This window comes from Oncorhynchus tshawytscha, linkage group LG29, assembly GCF_018296145.1.
Source record: "Oncorhynchus tshawytscha isolate Ot180627B linkage group LG29, Otsh_v2.0, whole genome shotgun sequence".
Classification (NCBI taxonomy): domain Eukaryota; kingdom Metazoa; phylum Chordata; class Actinopteri; order Salmoniformes; family Salmonidae; genus Oncorhynchus; species Oncorhynchus tshawytscha.
The window spans coordinates 29,447,258-29,464,757 of record NC_056457.1 but is presented as its reverse complement, the minus strand read 5'-3'; the positions used below and the strand labels follow the sequence as shown (position 1 = coordinate 29,464,757).

Sequence of the window (17,500 nt, the reverse complement as noted above, 5' to 3'; positions counted from 1 at the left end):
CATAAAAGTGGAATATTTCTCTCAGTTAAAATGTGGTTGTTCAAACGGGAGTTTACGAGTCAACATCGGTCTGTCAGTTCTGACAGTTTGCCTGTCTATCTTGGGACTGTACAGTAGTTCTCTATAATAATCTTCTTTTTTCTCGTGGTATCGATCGGTATACAGTCCATTCGGAAAGTATCCCTTGACTTTTTCCACATTTTGTTGAGTTACAGCCTTATTCTAAAATGGATTGAATTCATTGTTTTCCTCATCAATCTACAGTACCCACAATACCCCATAATGACATCACAATACCCCATAATGACATCACAATACCCCATAATGACATCACAATACCCCATAATGACAAAACGAAAGCAGGTTTTTAGAATTCTTTGCAAATGTATTAAAAATTTTAAACATAAATACCTTATTTCCCCATAATGACAAAGTGAAAACAGGTTTTTTGACATTTTTTGCAAACTTATTTACATAAGTATTCAGACCCTTTGCTACGAGACTCGAAATTGAGCTCAGGTGCATCCTGTTTCCATTGATCATCCTTGAGATGTTTCTACAACTTGATTGGAGTCCACCTGTGGTAAATTAAATTGATTGGACATGATTTGTGTGTATCATGTCAAAAAGACCATCATACAGCCAACCACTCTATAGACAGATAGGCTGTCTAGGGGATACTACTGGGTAAAGTTCCCCCATCACTCCTAGAGCCTCTGTGTGATACTCGTCTTCACACACACACACACACACACACACACACACACACACACACACACACACACACACACACACACACACACACACACACACACACACACACACACGCACATATCCCCATCCCCTGTGGTCTTTGTCCTTCCCAGGTATTGCAACGAGCACCTGCCCTGCCCACCTCATGTCTATTGGTCGGCATGGTCAGCATGGGAACGCTGCACAGTGCCCTGCGGAGGCGGCATCCAATCACGCCGCAGGACCTGCGAGAACGGTAACGAGTGCCCCGGGTGTGCTCAGGTATGTTACACACACACAGATCTAGGCTGCACTTCTATCGCAGACTGGCCTTGAACTTCTAAATCTCAGTTATAACATTGAACTTTAAGGGTCATTCCCTTAAATCCCTTAGTATTTCCAATCAGAAGATACAATATACCACATAACACTTTAGTCAATGAGCCAGACCCCCAAATTTGTGCCGTCTGGCTCATCATAGTTTTTAAAAAAGTAAGGTCTATGTCCCTAGAGTTGAAAAATGTGTGTTAGCAGTGTGCAGCAATGGTAACTTTCTCTGATTGTTCAAGTCAAAATAATTTGGACCCATTGACTTCTAGGGTACATAAATTGCTTTAAATAGGAAACCTTAATACATCTTAAACTTAGTTTGACAAGTGGTTCTGATGGTCATGAAATTACCTTTCAATTGATATATAATACGACCAACTTTGAAAGGATCAGTGAAAACCTCTGTTTAAAAATCCCACATATTCTGCCATTGTCATTAGAGTGTGAGAAGCTATGTCTATAGTCATTAGAGTGTGGGAAGCTATGTCTATAGTCATTAGAGTGTGGGAAGCTATGTCTATAGTCATTAGAGTGTGGGAAGCTTTGTCTATTGTCGTTAGAGTGTGGAAAGCTTTGTCTATAGTCATTAGAGTGTGGGAAGCTATGTCTATAGTCATTAGAGTGTGGGAAGCTATGTCTATAGTCATTAGAGTGTGGGAAGCTATGTCTATAGTCATTAGAGTGTGGGAAGCTTTGTCTATTGTCGTTAGAGTGTGGAAAGCTTTGTCTATTGTCTGTGAATTAGTAGTTGTAGTTTTTCAAGGTGGCTCTCATTTGGACTGTAGTCTTGTGGCGCGCGTGGATGAGGGCGTGCATCTCATTAATTTATCTCCAGTATTGAACATTGTCGTGGAAATTTCCTGTATTACCAAATCGTGAGAGGGCAAACCACCCACAAGTCAGAGTTATCATAAAGTCCATCTTTAATTATATGAGCTTCACCATAGTCCTGTGACTCTCAGATCAATTCAGTGTCTATAAATGAATTCTCTGAGAGTGCTTACATAATGGCAACTGAGATCCTTTATAGCAAAGACACACATAGCCAGACAGCATTGGCTATAAATTATCATTCAGTTTGCTCTTCTAAAACTTCTAAAACGAAGCTCTTATCTCGTTCTTAGTACAACAACCAAGACATTACCTCATCCAATGGTATATATCAATTGTCATTTTAGATACTCCCATCTCAAATACAAACCCTCCTGGACAAGCTCACGCCTCCTAGGCCACATACTAAATCAAGATCAAGGCAACCTCAGAGAGGACATGTAAATAGTTAGACACATTCCCATAAGAAGACAAGCCTGACCTCTCCCCAATGGGAAAAGTAACTTTTCCCACATAAGCATACTTGTGAAAATTAATAAAACATCTTATTTATAAATGTTACCTAAAGGATTCTGATTCTGCTACCACAGCATAGTACATCATGTGTTAAATATTGTTGTTTATTTACATATTAGGGTACCGGAGGATTTATTAGAAACATTGTTTGACTTGTTTGGACGAAGTATGTTGGTAACTTTTCGGATTCCTTTGTCTGCATGTTGAACAAGTGGATTACTGAATAAAACGCGCCAACTAAACTGACTTTTTGGGGATATAAAGAAGGACTTTATCAAACAAAACAACCATTTGTTGTGTAGCTGGGACCCTTGGGATTGCCAACAGAGGAAGATCGTCAAAGGTAAGTGATTTATTTTATCGCTATTTCTGATTTTTGTGATGCCTCTGCTGGTTTGAAAAATGTTTTTAATGCTGGTGTATGCGGGGCGCTGTCCTCAGATAATCGCATGGTATGCTTTCGCCATAAAGCCTTTTTGAAATCTGACAAAGTGGTTGGGTTAACAAGAAGTTACGCTTTTAAATGATGTAAGATACTTGTATTTTCATAAATGTTTAATATTACAATTTTTGTATTTTGAATTTCGCGCTCTGCAATTTCAGCGGATGTTGTCGAGGTGGGTCACTAGCGTCCCAACTAGCCTAGGAACAGTGGTTAGAGTGTTGGGCCTGTAATCGAAAAGTTGGTGGATCGAATCCCCGAGCTGACAAGGTAAAAATCTGTTGTTCTGCCCCTGAACTAGGCAATTAACAGATTTTGACCTTGTCAGCTCAGGGATTCGATCCACCAACCTTTCGGTTACAGGCCCAAAACCCTAACCACTGTTCCTAGGCCGTCATTGTAAGTAAGAACCTGTTCATAACTGACTTGCCTTGTTCAGGAGCAGAACAATAGAACAATGACAAGTTTGTCACTACCATACTCACTCTGTTTAGTACACTACCGTACTCACTCTGTTTAGTACACTACCGTACTCACTCTGTTTAGTACACTACCGTACTCACTCTGTTTAGTACACTACCGTACTCACTCTGTTTAGTACACTACCGTACTCACTCTGTTTAGTACACTACCGTACTCACTCTGTTTGGCACATGGCCTCACGTGAATCCTTAAAGAGATGGGTGGGGCTAAGGTTTAAGAATGCTGAATGGGTGTAGACAGAGAGGAGCCCTCCAGTAGGTGTACCAAAAAGTGGGGTTACAAGTTTAGCAACTTTCACAACAGAATGACTTTCCCATTGTTCCTCAACTGTAGTGTATTATATAAATTTTTCTAGCTCTGTCTCTACTTTTATCCAATGTAAAAAACACTATTTCAAATTGTTTTACTTAAAAATAAAGCCAGTTGGTCACATATTTGACAGTTAAAATGTATTAATTACATACATCTTTATGTACACTAACTAATATCATAGGCTAATTACTTTGTGGTTCAACACCTGATGAAGTGTAAATACAAAACACATTAACTAGATCACTAACTCTAAATATAATGCCCTCTGCTTCTCTTGTTGTCATATTGACTGCAGCCAACAAATCTCTTCTTGTTAAATTGGTTGTATTGGCAACAAGAGACAACCTGTGTTTTGTTGACCAATAAGAACGCTGGACTATTAAAATGCAATTTTGTGTGGGCCCAATAACAAATCTGGGAAAGAATGTTGTGAAACACTATCATTACACTATTACTGTAGCTATATTAAGGACATTTTCTGAAATTACATCTAGGTCTTTTAACGGTCTAAAAAACATGGAGTTGTAGGATACGACCCTTGAGACCTATTGGCCTATGCCCTGACAAAGACCGGTGTGCATTTCTCACGCGCCCCGCTCTATATCTCAAAGCCACATAAAATATCCTGGTTGTAAAATAGTTGCTGTTGAGAGTTGAAAAATACAAATTATACCAACAGAAAGCTGAGACCCTCCTCTCTTCGACAGGGACAAAGGGAAGAATCTCCCAAAGCTGTATTTTTCCCTTAATTGTATTTTGAAATGTTCTATGATCAGAACACTCGAGCACAACGGGGAGAGGAGAGTGGCTCGATCATCACAGCAGCAGGCTTTCTTTGCCTTTCAGAAAAACGGTCTGGTCCATTTTGGTAGGGGGGCCGGCCGTTGCCCACTGATCAGCCAAAGGCTCGTTACAGATTAGTATAACAGAGAAATTGCGCAAAAATCATACAAAAAAAATATCTTAAATAAAACATTTTTAAGCTTGTTGGCTGGCTAGCTAACGTTAAGTTAGCTGGCTAGCCAGTTCAAATAGTTACCATATAATAGCTGACAACATCTTAACTTTAGCTCATTTGTATTCATTATTACAGGAAAATAAACTCACAATAAGATAATTATTTACAAGTTAATGGCGGGCTAATTACAGAAAATTGCTTCAGGTTGTGAGTGTGACGAAAGAAAAGCAGGGCATTCTGAGAAGTTTTGAACTTGGACACTGTCTCGTTGGCCTAACTTTATATCCTAATTTGACTTTGGTGCAGGTCATGCTGTTCTTCCCATTACCGTCTCTGATAAACACACACTATATCAAATAAAATACAAGTGTATTTGTTACACAGGATACAGAAGGTGTAAACGGTGAAATGGTTACTAGCATGGTGGAGTCTATTTTTGTTTTTTACATGTAGCTAGCTAGCTAAACAATGAACCATAATCCCAACTCATAATGTTATCACCATGCATGCATGATGCTAAAGCTAACCAACTAGGTTCAATGTTAGCTAGCTAGCTAAACAATGAACCATAATCCCAACTCATAATGTTATCACCATGCATGCATGAAGCTAAAGCTAACCAACTAGGTTCAATGTTAGCTAGCTAGCTAAACAATGAACCATAATCCCAACTCATAATGTTATCACCATGCATGAATGATGCTAAAGCTAACCAACTAGGTTCAATGTTAGCTAGCTAGCTAAACAATGAACCATAATCCCAACTCATAATGTTATCACCATGCATGCATGAAGCTAAAGCTAACCAACTAGGTTCAATGTTAGCTAGCTAGCTAAACAATGAACCATAATCCCAACTCGTAATGTTATCACCATGCATGAAGCTAAAGCTAACCAACTAGGTTCAATGTTAGCTAGCTAGCTAAACAATGAACCATAATCCCAACTCATAATGTTATCACCATGCATGCATGAAGCTAAAGCTAACCAACTAGGTTCAATGGTAGCTAGCTAGCTAAACAATGAACCATAATCCCAACTCATAATGTTATCACCATGCATGAAGCTAAAGCTAACCAACTAGGTTCAATGGTAGCTAGCTAGCTAACATTAGGCTATAACTAGCAATGTAAATGGCTTCCTGAGATATTAATAATATTTCTACACAGATCATACACGTAACGTTAGCTAGCTAGCGAGCCAGCTAACGTTAGCTAGGTAGCAAAAGTACCCTTTAACTTGCAATGAAAATTAGTTTCTGACAAAATTAGAAATGTAATATAACTAAAAATGTAGCTAGCTAGACTCTTACCCATGTACATAGATGAACGCTTCTCCCTCTCTGTCACGGGTGCCATGTTTGCCCTTAGTTTGAAGATGTCATCCAGAGACAGGTGTTTTGTACAACATCCTTCTGTGTTCTCTTTTCGACTCCCTCCGCATATTTGAAATCAAATGTCAGAATTTTCTCCATATTCTTAGCTATCATACTCTGCTTCCACTGGGTATTCCACTGATTTCAAAACTTAGTCAAATTCTTCACCATTTCTCCCCCATCGCTGTCATCAGAAAACTACAATGTCTGGTTTAATGAAAATGCTATTACCTAAATCTTGAATTTTCTCATCGTCTGATTCTTTTTCAGAGTCAGATAGTATCAGCATGGCACGATTATCCTCCAGAAAGTGGAGAGCATTAGCAACACTTTTGCAGTTCTACTACGTGATTTCTTTTAAAAAAGCAGCGTCAGAAGAGATTACCTACACATACTGAGCAGCTCATGTTTAAGACAGACGCATGCTACATGGCAGACCAATCCAAACTCATCTCTCAGCATGTCCAAACCAACCATTATCTCAGCTAATCATGGCTAGAGGGAAGTTTCCGGTCTTTTTCCTTGGCTAAACCAACTTGGCACGTAATTTAAAATGTTTCATCGTATTTACAGATGACATACAAGCTTGTTATTAATTAAGGCACGTGAAAGTTCAAATGTTTCAGAAGGCATTTCTAACCCCCAAAATAAGTGTTTACGTTCAAATACCTCTCCTGTGAAGTGGTAACATGTGCCATACGCCTAGTTTCCTGAAACAAGTCACATATAGTCACACTGTAATCTAAATATCAACCCAAAATTCATGTCAATCACTGGATTAGGCTGCACATCAAAATATCTTGAATCATTTATTCCTGCTTGGACGTGTTATATGAAACTGCTTATTTCTTGAATACCTCAGTAGTCTATTTCTAACACTATGAAGGACTTTATAAGATGATTACAGTAGAAGATAGTGGTGGCAGTGACACTGGGGGTGTAACGGCAGTCAGAGGTGGAAGAAGGATCGGACCAAAGAGCAGGGTGGTAAGTGTTCATGATGATTTATTCAAAACGAACTGAACACTGCAATACAAAACAATAAACCATGAGAACAAAACGAAAACCGAAACAGCACCGTGTGGCCCAAACACTCACACGGAAACAAACACCCACAACTCGAAAGTGAAACCCAGGCTACCTAAGTGTGATTCTCAATCAGAGACAACTAACGACACCTGCCTCTGATTGAGAACCATACTAGGCTGAACTCAAAACCCCAACATAGAAAAATACACATAGACTGCCCACCCCAACTCACGCCCTGACCATACTTAATACAGACCAAACAAAGGAAATAAAGGTCAGAACGTGACAGGGGGACATTTATTTGTCTGGAGCCCTGTAATAATAATGAACACTTAACGCATGATAACACATATGAAAGGTACTGGCATAAATATAAAAATGGACCAGTTTTCATCTGAGGACAAAAATGTTGACAGCTGCGCCAATAAGGTTGCAAAATAAATGGGATGAGATTTTTGATGTGAAAAAAACTACACTTGATTCAACAAGTTTCAGTTTCAGTTTCAATTTAAATTCTTATATAAAATTCTTGCCACCATCAGAATCTATATATCTGGGGCATACAACAATCTCAGCCCTGTAGAGACAGAATCAATAGATCATTTATTCTGGTATTACCCCTATGTAGCTGATTTCTGGTCACCATAACATGCAATTCATATTAACCTTACAAATAGCAGTGTTGGGCGATTTGGAAAGCCATAGTCAGTCACTAAATAATACAATAATAATCACAGGAAAGGTGTTCATCTTTAGCTCACAATCTGTGGATATAATACGATTAGAAAGATTAAAACATGTTGTAAAACATGACAGAACGTGGGTGGTCTATGGTGATAGGTGGGATGGGGTGAGAGTGGCTGAGGGGCGGGATTAAAGAGCTGAGGTCTATGGTGATAGGTGGGATGGGGTGAGAGTGGCTGAGGGGCGGGATTAAAGAGCTGAGGTCTATGGTGATAGGTGGGATGGGCTGAGAGTGGCTGAGGGGCGGGATTAAAGAGCTGAGGTCTATGGTGATAGGTGGGATGGGCTGAGAGTGGCTGAGGGGCGGGATTAAAGAGCTGAGGTCTATGGTGATAGGTGGGATGGGCTGAGAGTGGCTGAGGGGCGGGACTAAAGAGCTGAGGTCTATGGTGATAGGTGGGATGGGCTGAGAGTGGCTGAGGGGCGGGACTAAAGAGCTGAGGTCTATGCCGATAGGTGGGATGGGCTGAGAGTGGCTGAGGGACGGGATTAAAGAGCTGAGGTCTATGGTGATAGGTGGGATGGGCTGAGAGTGGCTGAGGGGAGGGATTAAAGAGCTGAGGTCTAAGGTGATAGGTGGGATGGGCTGAGAGTGGCTGAGGGGCGGGATTAAAGAGCTGAGGTCTATGGTGATAGGTGGGATGGGCTGAGAGTGGCTGAGGGTTGGGATTAAAGAGCTGAGGTCTATGGTGATAGGTGGGATGGGCTGAGAGTGGCTGAGGGGTGGGACTAAAGAGCTGAGGTCTAAGGTGATAGGTGGGATGGGCTGAGAGGGGCTGAGGGGTGGGACTAAAGAGCTGAGGTCTAAGGTGATAGGTGGGATGGGCTGAGAGGGGCTGAGGGGTGGGACTAAAGAGCTGAGGTCTAAGGTGATAGGTGGGATGGGCTGAGAGGGGCTGAGGGGTGGGACTAAAGAGCTGAGGTCTAAGGTGATAGGTGGGATGGGCTGAGAGGGGCTGAGGGGTGGGACTAAAGAGCTGAGGTCTATGGTGATAGGTGGGATGGTCTGAGAGTGGCTGAGGGGTGGGACTAAAGAGCTGAGGTCTATGGTGATAGGTGGGATGGGCTGAGAGTGGCTGAGGGGTGGGACTAAAGAGCTTACATTTGGTAATGTACTATTGTTAGGTGACTGCTTTATATAAAAGTACCATGTATGTAAATGTATATATGTATATGTAAATGTATATATGTATATATGCAGCAAAAAAGCTAAAAAGCAAAAAAGCTATAAAACAACAGAAGATATTTGTCCTCTGAAGAAGAGGGTGGCGGAGAGGTTACTAATAATGAAATATTTTACATTTAAAATAAAATAAACATATATGACAGATACTAGTTTGATATATAGCTTAAGTCCTTAGCTTGGCTTTTATAACGTGTAAGACATAAAGAGACAGAGATCAAGAGGAAGCACACACTGACAGCGGAGAATATGTTGACACCGAAAGACAGCCCAACAGGGAGGCAAAGCAAATGGCTAGAGCAGAGGAACAGTTATAGTGGTGAGTTGTATCTCCAGACAGAGGAACAGTTATAGTGGTGAGTTGTATCTCCAGACAGAGGAACAGTTATAGTGGTGAGTTGTATCTCCAGACAGAGGAACAGTTCTAGTGGTGAGTTGTATCTCCAGACAGAGGAACAGTTATAGTGGTGAGTTGTATCTCCAGACAGAGGAACAGTTATAGTGGTGAGTTGTATCTCCAGACAGAGGAACAGTTCTAGTGGTGAGTTGTATCTCCAGACAGAGGAACAGTTCTAGTGGTGAGTTTTATCTCCAGACAGAGGAACAGTTATAGTGGTGAGTTGTATCTCCAGACAGAGGAACAGTTATAGTGGTGAGTTGTATCTCCAGACAGAGGAACAGTTATAGTGGTGAGTTGTATCTCCAGACAGAGGAACAGTTATAGTGGTGAGTTGTATCTCCAGACAGAGGAACAGTTCTAGTGGCGACTTGTATCTCCAGACAGAGGAACAGTTATAGTGGTGACTTGTATCTCCAGACAGAGGAACAGTTATAGTGGTGAGTTGTATCTCCAGACAGAGGAACAGTTCTAGTGGTGACTTGTATCTCCAGACAGAGGAACAGTTATAGTGGTGAGTTGTATCTCCAGACAGAGGAACAGTTAGAGTGGTGAGTTGTATCTCCAGACAGAGGAACAGTTCTAGTGGTGAGTTGTATCTCCAGACAGAGGAACAGTTCTAGTGGTGAGTTTTATCTCCAGACAGAGGAACAGTTATAGTGGTGAGTTGTATCTCCAGACAGAGGAACAGTTATAGTGGTGAGTTGTATCTCCAGACAGAGGAACAGTTATAGTGGTGAGTTGTATCTCCAGACAGAGGAACAGTTATAGTGGTGAGTTGTATCTCCAGACAGAGCAACAGTTATAGTGGTGAGTTGTATCTCCAGACAGAGGAACAGTTATAGTGGTGAGTTGTATCTCCAGACAGAGGAACAGTTATAGTGGTGAGTTGTATCTCCAGACAGAGGAACAGTTATAGTGGTGAGTTGTATCTCCAGACAGAGGAACAGTTATAGTGGTGAGTTGTATCTCCAGACAGAGGAACAGTTCTAGTGGTGAGTTGTATCTCCAGACAGAGGAACAGTTATAGTGGTGAGTTGTATCTCCAGACAGAGGAACAGTTATAGTGGTGAGTTGTATCTCCAGACAGAGGAACAGTTATAGTGGTGAATTGTATCTCCAGACAGAGGAACAGTTCCAGTTCTCTACAGCTAACTGGCTGAGCCTGGGACCTCTGTCCCTAGTTAGAGGGTATTCTCTACAGCTACCTGGCTGAGCCTGGGACCTCTGTCCCTAGTGAGAGGGTATTCTCTACAGCTACCTGGCTGAGCCTGGGACCTCTGTCCCTAGTGAGAGGGTATTCTCTACAGCTAACTGGCTGAGCCTGGGACCTCTGTCCCTAGTTAGATGTTATTCTCTACAGCTACCTGGCTGAGCCTGGGACCTCTGTCCCTAGTGAGAGGGTATTCTCTACAGCTACCTGGCTGAGCCTTGGACCTCTGTCCCTAGTGAGAGGGTATTCTCTACAGCTACCTGGCTGAGCCTGGGACCTCTGTCCCTAGAGAGAGGGTATTCTCTACAGCTACCTGGCTGAGCCTGGAACCTCTGTCCCTAGTGAGAGGGTATTCTCTACAGCTAACTGGCTGAGCCTGGGACCTCTGTCCCTAGTGAGATGTTATTCTCTACAGCTACCTGGCTGATCCTGGGACCTCTGTCCCTAGTGAGAGGTATTCTCTACAGCTACCTGGCTGAGCCTGGGACCTCTGTCCCTAGTGAGAGGGTAGTCTCTACAGCTACCTGGCTGAGCCTGGGACCTCTGTCCCTAGTGAGAAGGTATTCTCTACAGCTACCTGGCTGAGCCTGGGACCTCTGTCGCTAGTGAGAGGGTATTCTCTACAGCTACCTGGCTGAGCCTGTGACCTCTGTCCCTAGTGAGAGGGTATTCTCTACAGCTAACTGGCTGAGCCTGTGACCTCTGTCCCTAGTGAGAGGGTATTCTCTACAGCTAACTGGCTGAGCCTGGGACCTCTGTCCCTAGTGAGAGGGTATTCTCTACAGCTAACTGGCTGAGCCTGGGACCTCTGTCCCCAGTGAGAGGGTATTCTCTACAGCTAACTGGCTGAGCCTGGGACCTCTGTCCCTAGTGAGAGGGTATTCTCTACAGCTACCTGGCTGAGCCTGGGACCTCTGTCCCTAGAGAGAGGGTATTCTCTACAGCTACCTGGCTGAGCCTGGGACCTCTGTCCCTAGTGAGAGGGTATTCTCTACAGCTACCTGGCTGAGCCTGGGACCTCTGTCCCTAGTGAGAGTGTATTCTCTACAGCTACCTGGCTGATCCTGGGACCTCTGTCCCTAGTGAGAGGTATTCTCTACAGCTACCTGGCTGAGCCTGGGACCTCTGTCCCTAGTGAGAGTGTATTCTCTACAGCTACCTGGCTGAGCCTGGGACCTCTGTCCCTAGTGAGAGGGTATTCTCTACAGCTACCTGGCTGAGCCTGGGACCTCTGTCCCTAGTGAGAGTGTATTATCTACAGCTACCTGGCTGAGCCTGGGAACTCTGTCCCTAGTTAGAGGGTATTCTCTACAGCTACCTGGCTGTGCCTGGGACCTCTGTCCCCAGTGAGAGGGTATTCTCTACAGCTACCTGGCTGAGCCTGGGACCTCTGTCCCTAGTGAGAGTGTATTCTCTACAGCTACCTGGCTGAGCCTGGGACCTCTGTCCCTAGTGAGAGGGTATTCTCTACAGCTACCTGGCTGAGCCTGGGACCTCTGTCCCCAGTGAGAGTGTATTCTCTACAGCTAACTGGCTGTGCCTGGGACCTCTGTCCCCAGTGAGAGGGTATTCTCTACAGCTAACTGGCTGAGCCTGGGACCTCTGTCCCTAGTGAGATGTTATTCTCTACAGCTACCTGGCTGAGCCTGGGACCTCTGTCCCTAGTGAGAGGGTATTCTCTACAGCTACCAGGCTGAGCCTGGGACCTCTGTCCCTCGTGAGAGGGTAGTCTTACCAGCTACCTGGCTGAACCTGGGACCTCGGTCCCTAGTGAGAGGGTATTCTCTACAGCTAACTGGCTGAGCCTGGGACCTCTGTCCCTAGTGAGAGGGTATTCTCTACAGCTAACTGGTTGAGCCTGGGACCTCTGTCCCCAGTGAGATGTTATTCTCTACAGCTACCTGGTTGAGCCTGGGACCTCTGTCCCCAGTGAGAGGGTATTATCTACAGCTACCTGGCTGATCCTGGGACCTCTGTCCCTAGTGAGAGGTATTCTCTACAGCTACCTGGCTGAGCCTGGGACCTCTGTCCCTAGTGAGAGGGTAGTCTCTACAGCTACCTGGCTGAGCCTGGGACCTCTGTCCCTAGTGAGAAGGTATTCTCTACAGCTACCTGGCTGAGCCTGGGACCTCTGTCCCTAGTGAGAGGGTATTCTCTACAGCTACCTGGCTGAGCCTGTGACCTCTGTCCCTAGTGAGAGGGTATTCTCTACAGCTAACTGGCTGAGCCTGTGACCTCTGTCCCTAGTGAGAGGGTATACTCTACAGCTAACTGGCTGAGCCTGGGACCTCTGTCCCTAGTGAGAGGGTATTCTCTACAGCTAACTGGCTGAGCCTGGGACCTCTGTCCCCAGTGAGAGGGTATTCTCTACAGCTAACTGGCTGAGCCTGGGACCTCTGTCCCTAGTGAGAGGGTATTCTCTACAGCTAACTGGCTGAGCCTGGGACCTCTGTCCCTAGAGAGAGGGTATTCTCTACAGCTACCTGGCTGAGCCTGGGACCTCTGTCCCTAGTGAGAGGGTATTCTCTACAGCTACCTGGCTGAGCCTGGGACCTCTGTCCCTAGTGAGAGTGTATTCTCTACAGCTACCTGGCTGATCCTGGGACCTCTGTCCCTAGTGAGAGGTATTCTCTACAGCTACCTGGCTGAGCCTGGGACCTCTGTCCCTAGTGAGAGTATATTCTCTACAGCTACCTGGCTGAGCCTGGGACCTCTGTCCCCAGTGAGAGGGTATTCTCTACAGCTACCTGGCTGAGCCTGGGACCTCTGTCCCTAGTGAGAGTGTATAATCTACAGCTACCTGGCTGAGCCTGGGACCTCTGTCCCTAGTTAGAGGGTATTCTCTACAGCTACCTGGCCGTGCCTGGGACCTCTGTCCCCAGTGAGAGGGTATTCTCTACAGCTACCTGGCTGAGCCTGGGACCTCTGTCCCTAGTGAGAGTGTATTCTCTACAGCTACCTGGCTGAGCCTGGGACCTCTGTCCCTAGTGAGAGGGTATTCTCTACAGCTACCTGGCTGAGCCTGGGACCTCTGTCCCCAGTGAGAGTGTATTCTCTACAGCTAACTGGCTGTGCCTGGGACCTCTGTCCCCAGTGAGAGGGTATTCTCTACAGCTAACTGGCTGAGCCTGGGACCTCTGTCCCTAGTGAGATGTTATTCTCTACAGCTACCTGGCTGAGCCTGGGACCTCTGTCCCTAGTGAGAGGGTATTCTCTACAGCTACCAGGCTGAGCCTGGGACCTCTGTCCCTCGTGAGAGGGTAGTCTTACCAGCTACCTGGCTGAACCTGGGACCTCGGTCCCTAGTGAGAGGGTATTCTCTACAGCTAACTGGCTGAGCCTGGGACCTCTGTCCCTAGTGAGAGGGTATTCTCTACAGCTAACTGGCTGAGCCTGGGACCTCTGTCCCTAGTGAGAGGGTATTCTCTACAGCTAACTGGTTGAGCCTGGGACCTCTGTCCCCAGTGAGATGTTATTCTCTACAGCTACCTGGCTGAGCCTGGGACCTCTGTCCCTAGTGAGAGGGTATTCTCTACAGCTAACTGGCTGAGCCTGGGACCTCTGTCCCTAGTGAGAGGGTATTCTCTACAGCTACCTGGCTGAGCCTGGGACCTCTGTCCCTAGTGAGAGGGTATTCTCTACAGCTAACTGGCTGAGCCTGGGACCTCTGTCGCTAGTGAGAGGGTATTCTCTACAGCTACCTGGCTGAGCCTGGGACCTCTGTCCCTAGTGAGAGGGTATTCTCTACAGCTAACTGGCTGAGCCTGGGACCTCTGTCCCTAGTGAGAGGGTATTCTCTACAGCTACCTGGCTGAGCCTGGGACCTCTGTCCCTAGTGAGAGGGTATTCTCTACAGCTACCTGGCTGAGCCTGGGACCTCTGTCCCTAGTGAGAGGGTATTCTCTACAGCTAACTGGCTGAGCCTGGGACCTCTGTCCCTAGTGAGAGGGTATTCTCTACAGCTACCTGGCTGAGCCTGGGACCTCTGTCCCTAGTGAGAGGGTATTCTCTACAGCTAACTGGCTGAGCCTGGGACCTCTGTCGCTAGTGAGAGGGTATTCTCTACAGCTAACTGGCTGAGCCTGGGACCTCTGTCCCTAGTGATAGGGTAATCTCTACAGCTAACTGGCTGAGCCTGGGACCTCTGTCCCTAGTGAGAGTGTATTCTCTACAGCTACCTGGCTGAGCCTGGGACCTCTGTCCCTAGTGAGAGGGTATTCTCTACAGCTACCTGGCTGAGCCTGGGACCTCTGTCCCCAGTGAGAGTGTATTCTCTACAGCTAACTGGCTGTGCCTGGGACCTCTGTCCCCAGTGAGAGGGTATTCTCTACAGCTAACTGGCTGAGCCTGGGACCTCTGTCCCTAGTGAGATGTTATTCTCTACAGCGACCTGGCTGAGCCTGGGACCTCTGTCCCTAGTGAGAGGGTATTCTCTACAGCTACCTGGCTGAGCCTGGGACCTCTGTCCCTAGTGAGAGGGTATTCTCTACAGCTACCTGGCTGAGCCTGGGACCTCTGTCCCTAGAGAGAGGGTATTCTCTACAGCTACCTGGCTGAGCCTGGGACCTCTGTCCCTAGTGAGAGGGTATTCTCTACAGCTACCTGGCTGAGCCTGGGACCTCTGTCCCTAGTGAGAGTATATTCTCTACAGCTACCTGGCTGAGCCTGGGACCTCTGTCCCCAGTGAGAGGGTATTCTCTACAGCTACCTGGCTGAGCCTGGGACCTCTGTCCCTAGTGAGAGTGTATTCTCTACACCTACCTGGCTGAGCCTGGGACCTCTGTCCCTAGTTAGAGGGTATTCTCTACAGCTACCTGGCTGTGCCTGGGACCTCTGTCCCCAGTGAGAGGGTATTCTCTACAGCTACCTGGCTGAGCCTGGGACCTCTGTCCCTAGTGAGAGTGTATTATCTACAGCTACCTGGCTGAGCCTGGGAACTCTGTCCCTAGTTAGAGGGTATTCTCTACAGCTACCTGGCTGTGCCTGGGACCTCTGTCCCTAGTGAGAAGGTATTCTCTACAGCTAACTGGCTGAGCCTGGGACCTCTGTCCCCAGTGAGATTGTATTCTCTACAGCTAACTGGCTGAGCCTGGGACCTCTGTCCCTAGTGAGAGGGTATTCTCTACAGCTACCTGGCTGAGCCTGGGACCTCTGTCCCTAGTGAGAGGGTATTCTCTACAGCTACCTGGCTGAACCTGGGACCTCTGTCGCTAGTGAGAGGGTATTCTCTACAGCTAACTGGCTGAGCCTGGGACCTCTGTCCCTAGTGAGAGGGTATTCTCTACAGCTAACTGGCTGAGCCTGGGACCTCTGTCCCTAGTGAGAGTGTATTCTCTACAGCTACCTGGCTGAGCCTGGGACCTCTGTCCCTAGTGAGAGGGTAATCTCTACAGCTACCTGGCTGAGCCTGGGACCTCTGTCCCTAGTGAGAGGGTATTCTCTACAGCTACCTGGCTGAGCCTGGGACCTCTGTCCCTAGTGAGAGGGTATTCTCTACAGCTACCTGGCTGAGCCTGGGACCTCTGTCCCTAGAGAGAGGGTATTCTCTACAGCTAACTGGTTGAGCCTGGGACCTCTGTCCCCAGTGAGATGTTATTCTCTACAGCTACCTGGCTGAGCCTGGGACCTCTGTCCCTAGTGAGAGGGTATTCTCTACAGCTAACTAGCTGATCCTGGGACCTCTGTCCCTAGTGAGAGGGTATTCTCTACAGCTAACTGGCTGAGCCTGGGACCTCTGTCCCTAGTGAGAGGGTATTCTCTACAGCTACCTGGCTGAGCCTGGGACCTCTGTCCCTAGTGAGAGGGTATTCTCTACAGCTACCTGGCTGAGCCTGGGACCTCTGTCCCTAGTGAGAGGGTATTCTCTACAGCTAACTGGCTGAGCCTGGGACCTCTGTCCCTAGTGAGAGGGTATTCTCTACAGCTAACTGGTTGAGCCTGGGACCTCTGTCCCCAGTGAGATGTTATTCTCTACAGCTACCTGGCTGAGCCTGGGACCTCTGTCCCTAGTGAGAGGGTATTCTCTACAGCTAACTGGCTGAGCCTGGGACCTCTGTCCCTAGTGAGAGGGTATTCTCTACAGCTACCTGGCTGAGCCTGGGACCTCTGTCCCCAGTGAGAGGGTATTCTCTACAGCTAACTGGCTGTGCCTGGGACCTCGTCCCTAGTGAGAGGGTATTCTCTACAGCTAACTGGCTGAGCCTGGGACCTCTGTCCCTAGTGAGATGTTATTCTCTACAGCTACCTGGCTGAGCCTGGGACCTCTGTCCCTAGTGAGAGGGTATTCTCTACAGCTACCTGGCTGAGCCTGGGACCTCTGTCCCTAGTGAGAGGGTATTCTCTACAGCTACCTGGCTGAACCTGGGACCTCGGTCCCTAGTGAGAGGGTATTCTCTACAGCTAACTGGCTGAGCCTGGGACCTCTGTCCCTAGTGAGAGGGTATTCTCTACAGCTAACTGGCTGAGCCTGGGACCTCTGTCCCTAGTGAGAGGGTATTCTCTACACCTACCTGGCTGAGCCTGGGACCTCTGTCCCTAGTGAGAGGGTATTCTCTACAGCTACCTGGCTGAGCCTGGGACCTCTGTCCCTAGTGAGAGGGTATTCTCTACAGCTACCTGGCTGAGCCTGGGACCTCTGTCCCTAGTGAGAGGGTATTCTCTACAGCTACCTGGCTGTGCCTGGGACCTCTGTCCCTAGTGAGAAGGTATTCTCTACAGCTAACTGGCTGAGCCTGGGACCTCTGTCCCCAGTGAGATTGTATTCTCTACAGCTAACTGGCTGAGCCTGGGACCTCTGTCCCTAGTGAGAGGGTATTCTCTACAGCTACCTGGCTGAGCCTGGGACCTCTGTCCCTAGTGAGAGGGTATTCTCTACAGCTAACTGGCTGAGCCTGGGACCTCTGTCGCTAGTGAGAGGGTATTCTCTACAGCTACCTGGCTGAGCCTGTGACCTCTG

At 46.7% G+C, this 17,500-nt stretch overlaps 1 protein-coding gene and 1 long non-coding RNA gene across 5 annotated transcripts in view; one reads left to right on the top strand and one right to left on the bottom strand.

Moving 5' to 3' along the window:
- LOC112240516 (semaphorin-5A-like) overlaps positions 1-17,500 on the top strand; it is a 310,054-nt gene that overhangs the window by 219,070 nt on the left and 73,484 nt on the right. For all 4 annotated transcript variants that reach the window (XR_006080276.1, XR_006080275.1, XM_042308578.1 and 1 more), the window contains exon 15: positions 867-1,014. Coding sequence is in view for 2 of the 4 variants with exons in the window: in XM_042308578.1 (XP_042164512.1) it covers positions 867-1,014 (148 nt within the window). In the remaining 2 variants the exon portion in view is untranslated. The remainder of the gene's footprint in view (positions 1-866; positions 1,015-17,500) is intronic.
- LOC112227636 overlaps positions 1-17,500 on the bottom strand; it is a 77,431-nt gene that overhangs the window by 53,476 nt on the left and 6,455 nt on the right. The window lies entirely within an intron of this gene.